This window comes from Elgaria multicarinata, chromosome 11 (assembly GCF_023053635.1).
Source record: "Elgaria multicarinata webbii isolate HBS135686 ecotype San Diego chromosome 11, rElgMul1.1.pri, whole genome shotgun sequence".
NCBI lineage: Eukaryota > Metazoa > Chordata > Lepidosauria > Squamata > Anguidae > Elgaria > Elgaria multicarinata.
Genome location: NC_086181.1, coordinates 34534698 through 34546389, shown reverse-complemented (window position 1 = coordinate 34546389; position 11692 = coordinate 34534698). Strand labels below are relative to the sequence as shown.

Genomic DNA, 11692 nt, shown 5'->3' with positions numbered 1-11692 from the left:
TAATAATAATAATTCTTACCTACCTCTCCATTCTGATCGAGGCAGGGAACAACAATAAATGATAAAATACATGAAACTGAATTAAAACATAATATACATTGTTAAAAACATCCTTTAAAAATCCTAAAAACATTCTAAAAACATCTTAAAATTCCACTGGATAGGCCTGCCAGAAGAGATCAGTCTTTATAGCTTTCTTGAATGCTAGTAGACTGTTAAGTTGACGAGGCTCCTCCGGCAGGGCATTCCACAGTCTGGGAGCATCAGAAGAGAAGGTCCTCTGGGTAAGAGTTGTTAATCTAGTTTTTGCTAGCTGAAGTAGATTTTCCCCAGGGAACCTGAGTGTGCGGGGTGGATTGTACGGGAGAAGGCGATCCCACAGGTAGCCTGGACCCAAACCACATAGGGCTTTAAAGGTAATAATCAACACTTTATACTTTGCTCAGAAACTAATTGGCAGCCAGTGAAGAGATTTTAAAACTGGTGTGATGTGGTCATGCCTAGGTGTACCAGTGACCAGCCTGGCTGCCATATTTTGAACTAGTTGAAGTTTCCAGACTAGGCACAAAGGCAGCCCTACGTAGAGCGCATCCTACTTCCCCCTCCAAAATGGCTAACAGCACCATCATGCAGAATACAATACCATCAAGTAAAAATAATCAAAAGACAACAATATGAAAAATTAGCAGTAAAAATATATTTAATTGAAAATTATTTTAGGACACCTCTAAGGGTAATAAAACCCTCTTAAGGCAGAGTACAGGATAAGAAAACCATACAAAAACATACAAATAGGCAACAAATATACAATAACATACTATAATGCAATATAATACAAATTACACCAATAAAACCTGCAGCCCACGGATTTATGGGAAGGCCAGCAAAAACAGGTGGATCTTGAGAACCTTCCATAAGACCAGCAAAGAAGGGGCTTAAGGAACCTCTGTTGAAACGGATTCCAGATACACGGGGCAACTATTGGAAAAGGGCCCCTTCCTTGTACTTATCACTCTAACCACCCTTGGTGGTAAGAACGTAAAGAGAGCCTTTGCTGATGACCACAACATGTGGGTTGGCTGGTAAGGGAGAAAGCTGTCCGTCAAGTGACTTAGGGCTAAACCAATTAAAGGCACAATTCTATCCATGTTTAGGCGGAAAAAAGCCTACATCTCCCAGCATGAGTGGTAATTGTAGAACATTTTTCTGTCCTAACATTATTATTATTATTATTATTTATTTATATAGCACCATCGATGTACATGGTGCTGTACAGATAACACAGTAAATAGCAAGACCCTGGGATAACTCTCTAAGACTTTTAAAATTAGAACCAGCACTTTAAATTGGGCTTGGAAACACACTGGCAACCAATGCAGCTGGAGCACTATCGGTGTCATAGGAGCCGACCACCCAGGCTCCACCAATGCCTGCATTCTGCACCAAACGGAAGTTTCTGTACTATGTTTGAAGGCAGCTCCACGTACAGCACATTACAGTAGTCAAGCCTGGATGCCACCAGGACATGAATGCTAGAATCATTCTATTTATCGGTGCAGGGCTCCCTTGGCCTCTTCAGGGTAGAGAAAAGGGGGTCGCTGGGCTGTATTCCTCTCCAGAAACAGTTGGATTGGGCACGGCTGGTTTGGCTGGTGGGGATTATTAGGGGCGACTTCCGCTTTGTTAGTCCCTTCTCAGCAAAGACACACCTTGGGGAAGGAAACCAGGGCTGCTCATTCTGCTTCTCCTTTGCTGCTTCTGGCAAAAGCAAATCCTGAGTCAGCTACATATCTTCTTCCTGCTGCTGTCACTCAAACCCCCAAGCCCCCACTTCTTGGAAGGCAAGGTCGTGATCTCCCTTATGGGGAAGGGGACCCCGTGCAGACTCCTGTGCTGTACTATTGAGATCTTGGCAACTGAAACGAAGAGCTTCTTCAGGGGGAGGGGATCGCGGTTTCTTACTGCCGCTTTGCCTCCTGCTTCTGTCCCACAATAGGGACGAGTAGCTTCCTCTTTCTTCACACGGGGAAGAAAAAGGAAGCGAGGAATGATCACGTGACCCATTCAGTGGGCGTTTTTATCACGCTGCTTCTCCTGCACACAGCAGGAAATTGCAGCCCTCCAAAATCAGATTTTCTTGGTCTTATTTATGGCAGAAAAAAAGAGCAAAAGGAGTGGGAGACGCTCAGGAGGAACACTGCATTGTTAAAATGTCCCGTGGAGAACCATGAGTAGCCAGTTGCTCGTCTGAAGAAACTCTGTATGGGCTTTCAAGACACAGCTGTGCCGCAGCTACCCAGAACAAAACACGTTGCTTCTCCCACAGTGAGCATAGTAATGCTGGCTGCAGGCTTCACATGAATGGTCATTCGTCACTGCTGAGTGGAACAGTGCAATCCAACATATGTCTACTCAGAAGCAAGCATTCTTGAGTTCAGGAGGACTTACTCCCATGCAAATGAGTATAGGTTTGCTGTATACATCATTTCAGGCCAAAATAGACATTAGTTTAAATCTGCATCTAGCAGTCATGTATTTTTCTCTCCCTTCGTTTTTCTTTTTAACTTTAGAATAGGTGCAATGACCCCAATCCAGATTGGGACCCAAATGTGGAAGGAAGGGGGCTTTTCAGATTGGGGCCCCTGTGCTGTCCAGTAAAAATGAAGCCTCCCTGCCCCAATAGCTGCTAGATAAGGATTTAAAGAAATGATTGCTTTGGTTCTCAGAAAGAAACGTTCTAGGCTCCACCTCCCTCCCTCGTTCTGAGATGATGGAACCACTGAGTTGCACACACGTGTGAATGAAACTTCAGAGAGGATGCACAAACAGCCCCCAGGGAAGTTTCTGCTTTTCATGTTTGCAGTTTGTCCCTTCGCCTCGGGGTTCCAGTAGACACCTGCTGCAGCTGGTACTGTCCAGCCCACAACAGATATGCTGTCTGAGGGCCACGCTGAGTAGAGCTCCCTTCTCTTGTGAAAAGGTTTGCAGATCAGTGACAGATACAAAGGCATGGGTGGGTTTTTTTTTGCTGCTTGCTCTAAGCACGCGTCTGTCTACAATAGAGAGCTCAATTCCATATTAATTCAATCAGGACAAAAAAGGTGTATCCTTGCATATATCCATGTTTTTAAATTATCGTCCTTCAGGGAGAGCCCAAATTCACAACCGTGAATATTATAGCAATATAAGAGACCGCGGCATTCTGCTTGTCTTCACGGGGGTTTTGGTTTAAGTTTCATTTCCTGTACACTTTACGGGAATCAGCATATTAACTGGCTCTGGCTGCTCTCTGCTGCTTTCACAGAGAACAGAAATTAGTGTGTGTGTGTGTGTTTTCTTTAAAAGCGGAAGGAAATCACATATAAACTTTGCATTAATGCTGACTTTCATTTCAAATTGCTATCTGGTGATAATATTTAAAATTGCTCATAGTTCAGGAACTCTACCTCTTCCCCCCCCCACCAAGGAAGCAGAGTTTGTGCATGTTTTGTATGAAGGCTGGCATTAGGAATGAGAAGTACATAAAATAAATACATGTGAATTTGTACCTCAGACACTGAGCTGGGGTGAGGGTTGGGCGAACCCCTACCCTAAAGTCCTGCCGTAACGGCACCCCTGAGTTGCACGCTTATGTGAATGAACCTTAGGAGAAGGTGCACAAATAGCCCCTACGGAAGTTTCTTGTTTTCATGCTCCCAGTTTGTCCCTTCTGGATTCCTGTAGAGTTCTGCTGGTACCGTCCAGAATTTGAAGGTTACCTGGCTGAGGGCTATGCTGAAGGAAGCTACCTTCTCTTGTGAAAAGGCTACCAGTACATGGGTATATAAAAGCACAACCACAGGGGGGGATCTACACTACTGCTTTAAAGCGCTTTATAACAGTTTTGACAACTGTTGGGGCCCAGGACACACTGCATATACAGGTTTCAAAATGTTTTCAAAGTGCTTTAAAGCGCTTTAAAAGCAGTAGTGTAGATCCCCACCCCCAGGATAAAAACAACAGCGGTTCAGAAATACAAATTTAAAATACAAATTTAAAATAGCAAAGTTAAAATTAAATTTACAGACTGTTAAAATGCTGAGAGAATAAAAAGGTCTTCACCTTGGCGTCTGAAAGAATATAGTGTTGATGCCTGGCAAACCTCCTTAGGTAGCTCATTCCACAGACGGGGTGCCTCCTCTTGTGAAAAGGCTAGGAGTACATGTTTTTTTGCAGGGGTAGTCTTAATTATTTGCCAAACAAACTTCAGTCAGCAGCGCCATCAGTTTCTAAACTCCCTTTTGTTGGAGAAAAAGAGCTTTTTTATAAACATCAAGTGTATAAATATATAAGTACAGATAAATTAAAGGGGCCAATTCTGCTGAGGCATTTGTGGAAACAACACACAATATCGTTACTGTCTTTTTGTTACTCTCCCCTCTGAAAAACCGACAAGTGATGCTAGGAATGAGTGATCTGGTTCTGGTGTGAACTGCTGGGATTTCCTCCTATTATAGGAATTAAGGCTCCATGCTCCCATGAAATAGCATTTTCCTCAGCATGAGGAGGGGAAGAACACTGCCTGTTGATTGCCTGCCAAATGGGCAGCTCTTAAAGGCACAGAGCTGCAGTCCTCCATGAGGAAGAGAGCAGCCTGATTTGGATTTCAGTGCTGCTCTCTGAGAGAACGCCCCAAGTCTGAGCACAGATTCCAGGGAGAGGCAGTTCGGGGGGAGGAAAAACTTCTTGCTCGAGCCCCCCCCCCCTAGTTATAGAAATTTGAGCAAGAGGGCCGGAAGAGAAGAGAAGCAGCGGTAGTTGCCAGCCGCCGCTGTATATTTATTTATTTATTTATTTATTATATTTTTATACCGCCCAATAGCCAAAGCTCTCTGGGCGGTTCACAAAAATTATATCTGTGCTTTCTTTGGCGTTCGTGTGACCTTCAGTTCCCCTGACTCCTGGACAAGCTGGAGGGGTTTCAGAGGAGGGCAACGAGGATGACCAGGGGTCTGGAAACAAAGCCCTGTGAGGAGAGACTGAAAGAGCTGGGCATGTTTAGCCTGGAGAAGAGAAGACTGAGCGGAGACATGACAGTGTTAGCAGAACTCGAGCTACAGGTCACTGAACCTGGAGCTAAGGGGTTAATGTGTACCTGGACACAGGTGGGAGGGGATTGCTGGGATGCTTGTTTTCCCCTTTCCTGCCTCCTCCCTCTATTTCCTCCTCCTCCCCCCCTCCTCCTTCTTCTTCCCTGCCTCATGGGTTGCTGACCACATGGCTGAACTGAGCCATCCTACCCTAGGACGGAAAGTAACTTTTCCCTAAAGTAAACGTTCTTTCAATCCACCACTGGAGTGTTTCTTTTGTCAACACGCGTGGCTACTCACGGGGAGCTGATTCGGCCAACTTCCCACGGGAAACCCACAAGCAGGATATGACCGCAACAGCCTAATAGAGACCCCGATTCCACATCGGTTCAATTCTGACAAAACAGTCTTGGCTCACGTGCATATCCACGTACACATTAGTTCTTTCTTTGTTTTGAAGTGATTAGGGTGACCATATGAAAAGGAGGACAGGGCTCCTGTAACTTCAACAGTTGTATTGAAAACAGAATTTCAGCAGGTGTCATTGGTATATATGGCGAACCTGGTGAAATTTTCTATTCATCACACCAGTTAAAGCTGCAGGTGCCCTGCCCTCTTTTAAATCTAGTCACTCTGGTATAGCTCCTGCAGCTTTAACTGTTGTGATGAAGAGGGAATTTCACCAGGTTCTCCATATATCCAAATGACACCTGCTGAAATTCCCTTTTCTATGCAACTATTAAAGATACAGGAGCCCTGTCCTCCTTTTCATATGGTCACCCTAGAAGTGATTCATTGCTAAGGCAGGGACCCAGATTCACACAGCTGTCTAGGAAGATAAGACGCCACAGTATCATGTTTGTCTCCTCAGCGCTTTCGGTTCGTCTTTGGTTTCAGTTTCCTTTCCTGTACTCTGCGGCTTTACAAGAAGGCTATTAATAGCCTCTGGCTGCTCTCTCCGCTGCTCTGAGTGGGAACAGAAAGTAGGTTTTCTTACTATCCCATACACATTTTGCATTAAGACTGACTTTGTTTTAGGATTGCTATCTGACCATAATATTTAAAGACTGCTCATAGTTCAGGAAGCAGAGTTTGTGCTTTGTGTGAAGGCAAGATTTAAAAATGAGAGCTGAATGGGTCTGCCACCATCAGTGGCACTTGACCTGTTCATTTGTGCCCCAGACATTGAGCTGGTGTGGGGGTTGGGTGGACCTCTACCCCAAAGTCCTGCCCTGATGGCACCACTGAGTTACACACATGAGTAAATGAACCTTCAGAGAAGGTGCACAAATAGCCCCTACGAAAGTTTCTTGTTTTCATGCTTGCAGTTTGTCCCCTTTGGGTTCCTACAAAGTCCTGCTGGTACTTTCCAGAACATACCGGTTAGTCTTGCTGAAGGCGATCCTGAATGAAGCTGCCCTCTCCTGTGAAAAGGCCAGCAGTGCAGTAACAGATACAAAGATGGATTTATGTAGGGATTTTTGTAGCAACGTCTTTCTCTTGTGGTGAACAACCTTCAGTCAATGGCACCATCAGTTTCTAACCCATATTTGAAGGAGAAAAAGCACTTTCAGAAGTATATTCATATATAGGTGTAGTTACCTTAAAAGGGCTAATACTAGTGAGGTGTTGGTAGAAACATTTATTTATTTATTTATTTAAAACATTTATATCCTGCCCTATATCAATAAGATCTCAGGGCGGCGTACAGATAAAAGCATACAGTAATAAAAACAGTAAATATACAAGGCTAAAAACAAACTAAACCATAAACCAAGTTAAAACAATTTATAATTTAAAAGCAGTAAAACTATTAAAACAGTTAAAACAATGTGCCTAGTGAATTCAACCATTTAAAGCACAATATTGCTACTGTCTTTTTGTCCTTTTGTGCCCCCTGCCAAAAACCTGAGATGGGCAGTTAAGAATGAGTGGACTTGTGGGGGTGTTGTGGGGGTGTTGTCCTTTTACGGACAGAAGTATGGTGCCCTGAAGGAATGACATTTTGCCCAGCTGTGAAGAGGGGAAGAAGTCTACCTGTTGGTTGCCTGCCTGATGAGCAGCTCTTAAAGGCACAGCACAGCTGCCCTCCAGGAGGAAGAGAGCATCCTGAATAATGGGGCATGAAGACCAGCTTGATTTGGATTTCAGTGCAGGCCTCTGGGAGAACGCCCCAAGTCTGAGCACAGATTCCAGGGAGAGGCAGTTCGGGGGGAGGAAAAACTTCTTGCTCGAGCCCCCCCCCCCCAGTTATAGAAATTTGAGCAAGAGGGCTGGAAGAGAAGAGAAGCAGCGGTAGTTGCCAGCCGCCGCTGTATATCTGTGCTTTCTTTGGCGTTCGTGTGACCTCCTGTTCCTCTGACTCCTTACTACTTTTCAATCCTGTACAGTGCAGGGAAGGAAAGGAGTTGCCGGAGCTCTGAAGGCGGAAGATGATCTTAGCAGCCGCTGCCACCCTGGGGAAGGCAGGGCAATCCGCTGGGATTTCTGCCAGTGGGTGGCTTGGGCTGGGCTTGTTGGGAGGAGCAGTGGTTTGGATGGAACATAGAAAGACAAGATTGACCCAAGTTATTTTGCTGCCTGAGGCGACAAACAAGATGGTAGCCCCTGCCAGGTGAATCTCTCGACAGTGCTGGGGCAACATCCTCCACCGCACCTGAAGTCAGGAAGCTCGCTTAGGGGGTGCAGAGCAGGCTGTGTGGCACAGACAACTCTCTCCTCCCACAACTTATTGTGTCCAGTTCTGGGCACCACACTTCAGGAAGGATGCAGACAAGCTGGAGGGGTTTCAGAGGAGGGCAACGAGGATGACCAGGGGTCTGGAAACAAAGCCCTGTGAGGAGAGACTGAAAGAGCTGGGCATGTTTAGCCTGGAGAAGAGAAGACTGAGCGGAGATATGACAGTGTTAGCAGAACTCGAGCTACAGGTCACTGAACCTGGAGCTAAGGGGTTAATGTGTACCTGGACACAGGTGGGAGGGGATTGCTGGGATGCTTGTTTTCCCCTTTCCTGCCTCCTCCCTCTATTTCCTCCTCCTCCTCCTTCCCTGCCTCATGGGTTGCTGACCACATGGCTGAACTGAGCCATCCTACCCTAGGACGGAAAGTAACTTTTCCCTAAAGTAAACGTTCTTTCAATCCACCACTGGAGTGTTTCTTTTGTCAACACGCGTGGCTACTCAAAGGGAGCTGATTCGGACGACACAGTGGCCAGCCAACTTCCCACGGGAAACCCACAAGCAGGATATGACCGCAACAGCCTAATAGAGACCCCGATTCCACATCGATTCAATTCCGACAAAACAGTCTTGGCTCACGTGCATATCCACGTACACATTAGTTCTTTCTTTGTTTTGAAGTGATTCATTGCTAAGGCAGGGACCCAGATTCACACAGCTGTCTAGGAAGATAAGACGCCACAGTATCCTGTTTGTCTCCTCAGCGCTTTCGGTTCCTCTTTAGTTTCAGTTTCCTTTCCTGTACTCTGCGGCTTTATAAGAAGGCTATTAACAGCCTCTGGCTGCTCTCTCAGCTGCTCTGAGTGGGAACAGAAGGTAGGTTCTTTTTCTTACTATCCCATATACATTTTGCATTAAGACTGACTTTGTTTTAGGATTGCTATCTGACCATAATTTTTAAAGACGACTCATAGTTCAGGAAGCAGAGTTTGTGCTTTGTGTGAAGGCAAGATTTAAAAATGAGAGCTGAATGGGTCTGCCACCATCAGTGGCACTTGACCTGTTCACTTGTGCCCCAGACATTGAGCTGGTGTGGGGGTTGGGTGGACCTCTACCCCAAAGTCCTGCCCTGATGGCACCACTGAGTTACACACATGAGTAAATGAACCTTCAGAGAAGGTGCACAAATAGCCCCTACGAAAGTTTCTTGTTTTCATGTTTGCAGTTTGTCCCCTTTGGGTTCCTACAAAGTCCTGCTGGTACTTTCCAGAACATACCGGTTAGTCTTGCTGAAGGCGATCCTGAATGAAGCTGCCTTCTCCTGTGAAAAGGCCAGCAGTGCAGTAACAGATACAAAGATGGATTTATGTAGGGATTTTTGTAGCAACGTCTTTCTCTTGTGGTGAACAACCTTCAGTTAATGGCACCATCAGTTTCTAACCCATGTTTGAAGGAGAAAAAGGGCTTTCAGAAGTATATTCATATATAGGTGTTTTGTTGTTTATTCGTTCAGTCATTTCCGACTCTTCGTGACTTCATGGACCAGCCCACGCCAGAGCTTTCTGTCGGCCATCGCCACCCCTAGCTCCTCCAAGGTCAAGTCTGTCACCTCCAGAATATCATCCATCCATCTTGCCCTTGGTCGGCCCCTCTTCCTTTTGCCTTCCACTTTCCCTAGCATCAGCCTCTTCTCCAGGGTATCCTGTCTTCTCATTATGTGGCCAAAGTACTTCAGTTTTACCTTTAATACCATTCCCTCAAGTGAGCAGTCTGGCTTTATTTCCTGGAGTATGGACTGGTTTGATCTTCTTGCAGTCCAAGGCACTCTCAGAATTTTCCTCCAACACCACAGTTCAAAAGCATCTCTCTTCCTTCGCTCAGCTTTCCTTATGGTCCAGCTCTCGCAGCCATAGGTTACTACGGGGAATACCATTGCTTTAACTATGTGGACCATTGTTGTCAGTGTGGTGTCTCTGCTCTTAACTATTTTATCAAGATTTGTCATTGCTCTCCTCCCAAGAAGTAAACGTCTTCTGATTTCCTGGCTGCAGTCAGTTACCTTAAAAGGGCCAATACTAGTGAGGTGTTGGTAGAAACATTTATTTATTTATTTTTAAAAAACATTTATATCCTGCCCTATATCAATAAGATCTCAGGGCGGCGTACAGATAAAAGCATACAGTATAAAAACAGTAAATATACAAGGCTAAAAACAAACTAAACCATAAACCAAGTTAAAACAATTTATAATTTAAAAGCAGTAAAACTATTAAAACAGTTAAAACAATGTGCCTAGTGAATTCAACCATTTAAAGCACAATATTGCTACTGTCTTTTTGTTACGTGCCCCCTGCCAAAAACCTGAGATGGGCAGTTAAGAATGAGTGGACTTGTGGGGGTGTTGTGGGGGTGTTGCCCTTTTACGGACAGAAGTATGGTGCCCTGAAGGAATGACATTTTGCCCAGCTGTGAAGAGGGGAAGAAGTCTACCTGTTGGTTGCCTGCCTGATGAGCAGCTGGTAAAGGCACAGCACAGCTGCCCTCCAGGAGGAAGAGAGCATCCTGAATAATGGGGCATGAAGACGAGCTTGATTTGGATTTCAGTGCAGGCCTCTGGGAGAACGCTCTATTCCTGAGCAGATGTTCCAGGGAGAGGCACTTATGTGTGGAGAAAAACTGTACAGTGGAGGGAAGAAAGGGAATTGCCGGACCTCTGGAAGAGGAGGAGGAAGAAGAAGATCTTAGCTCCAGCAGCCTCCCCAGTGAATGCTAGGTGATCCACTGATATTTCTGCCAGTTAGCTCAGGCCAGGCTAACTGTGAGGAGGGGAGGGGGGAGTCTGGAGGAGCAGAGATAGAAGCAAATATTGAAAGGGGGGAGACAGAAGTAAGTAAAAAAAATAGAAACCTTCCCCTTCAGATCTATGTCAGGCCCATTTGTGTGGATGGAACATAGCAGAAGAGGGTCGGCCCAAGTCATTTTGCTGCCTGAGGAAATGGACAAGATGGCTCCCCTCCCATTCCATGTACAAAAGCCATCTGGGCTGGCAGGTGACTCTACAATGCCAGCAAGGGGGAGTGCCTCTCCCCCCCACACACACACACCTGAAGCCAGCAGGCTAGCTTGGGGGTGCAGAGCAAGCCGTATGGCACAAACTGCTCTCTCCTCCAACACCTTGCTGCTGCCTTCCCTAGCACCTACAGCCTGAAGTACCCCCTGTCCCTTTCCCTAATGGTAGAGCCTGACATGAAGTAGGATGTTCACACACAAAGAGCACAGTGTCCTGGCAGTGTGGAAAATCCTTTGCAATTCTGCATGTAGCTGATAGTGGAACGGCAATGAACGGATAGTGTTAGGAGCTGCCCGCCTGGGAGCCTTCTATAGAAGTAGCAACTGAGATGAACTCTTGTAGCTGCAGCAAGGTGCAGCTGGCTCTGGACCTGTAAGATATGAGGGGAAGTGGTCAGGTCACAAAGCTGGTTGCTACCCCAGATAGGCCTGCTGAAAGCGCCTTGCCTTGCGTCTATTCTGTTACCTTCTTTCACAGCTGGTGAAGAGCTTTATTTTCTCCAAACCTCTTAGATGAGAAGCAATTTCTTGGCAGGGCATGGGAGGACAGATAGAAATGTAGCTGCTTCACATGAACCAAATTGGGACTGTGGGGGAGGAAGGATTCTGATTGGGACTGGAGCGGGATCTACACTACTGTTTTAAAACAGTTTATAATGGTATTGACAATTGTTGGGGCCCTGGACACACTTCATGTGCAGTTTTCAAACTGTTTTCAAAGTGTCATATCCTGCTTGGTGTAGATCTAGCCTGGGGCAAAGACAAAGGATTAAAGCCCCTGGGCCGTATCCCAGAGGTAGGCAACCTAGTGCCCTCCAGGTGTTTTGAACAACAGATGTTTTGAACTACAACTCTCAGAAGCCCCAACTAGGAATT

General features: G+C 45.8%; 1 protein-coding gene across 1 annotated transcript in view; it reads right to left on the bottom strand.

Moving 5' to 3' along the window:
- Nucleotides 1–1543: 1543 nt before the first annotated feature.
- LOC134405666 (apoptosis-associated speck-like protein containing a CARD) overlaps nt 1544–11692 on the bottom strand; it is a 180104-nt gene continuing 169955 nt past the window's right edge. The window contains exon 2 of the mRNA XM_063136911.1: nt 1544–1611. Coding sequence (XP_062992981.1) covers nt 1544–1611 — 68 coding nt within the window. The remainder of the gene's footprint in view (nt 1612–11692) is intronic.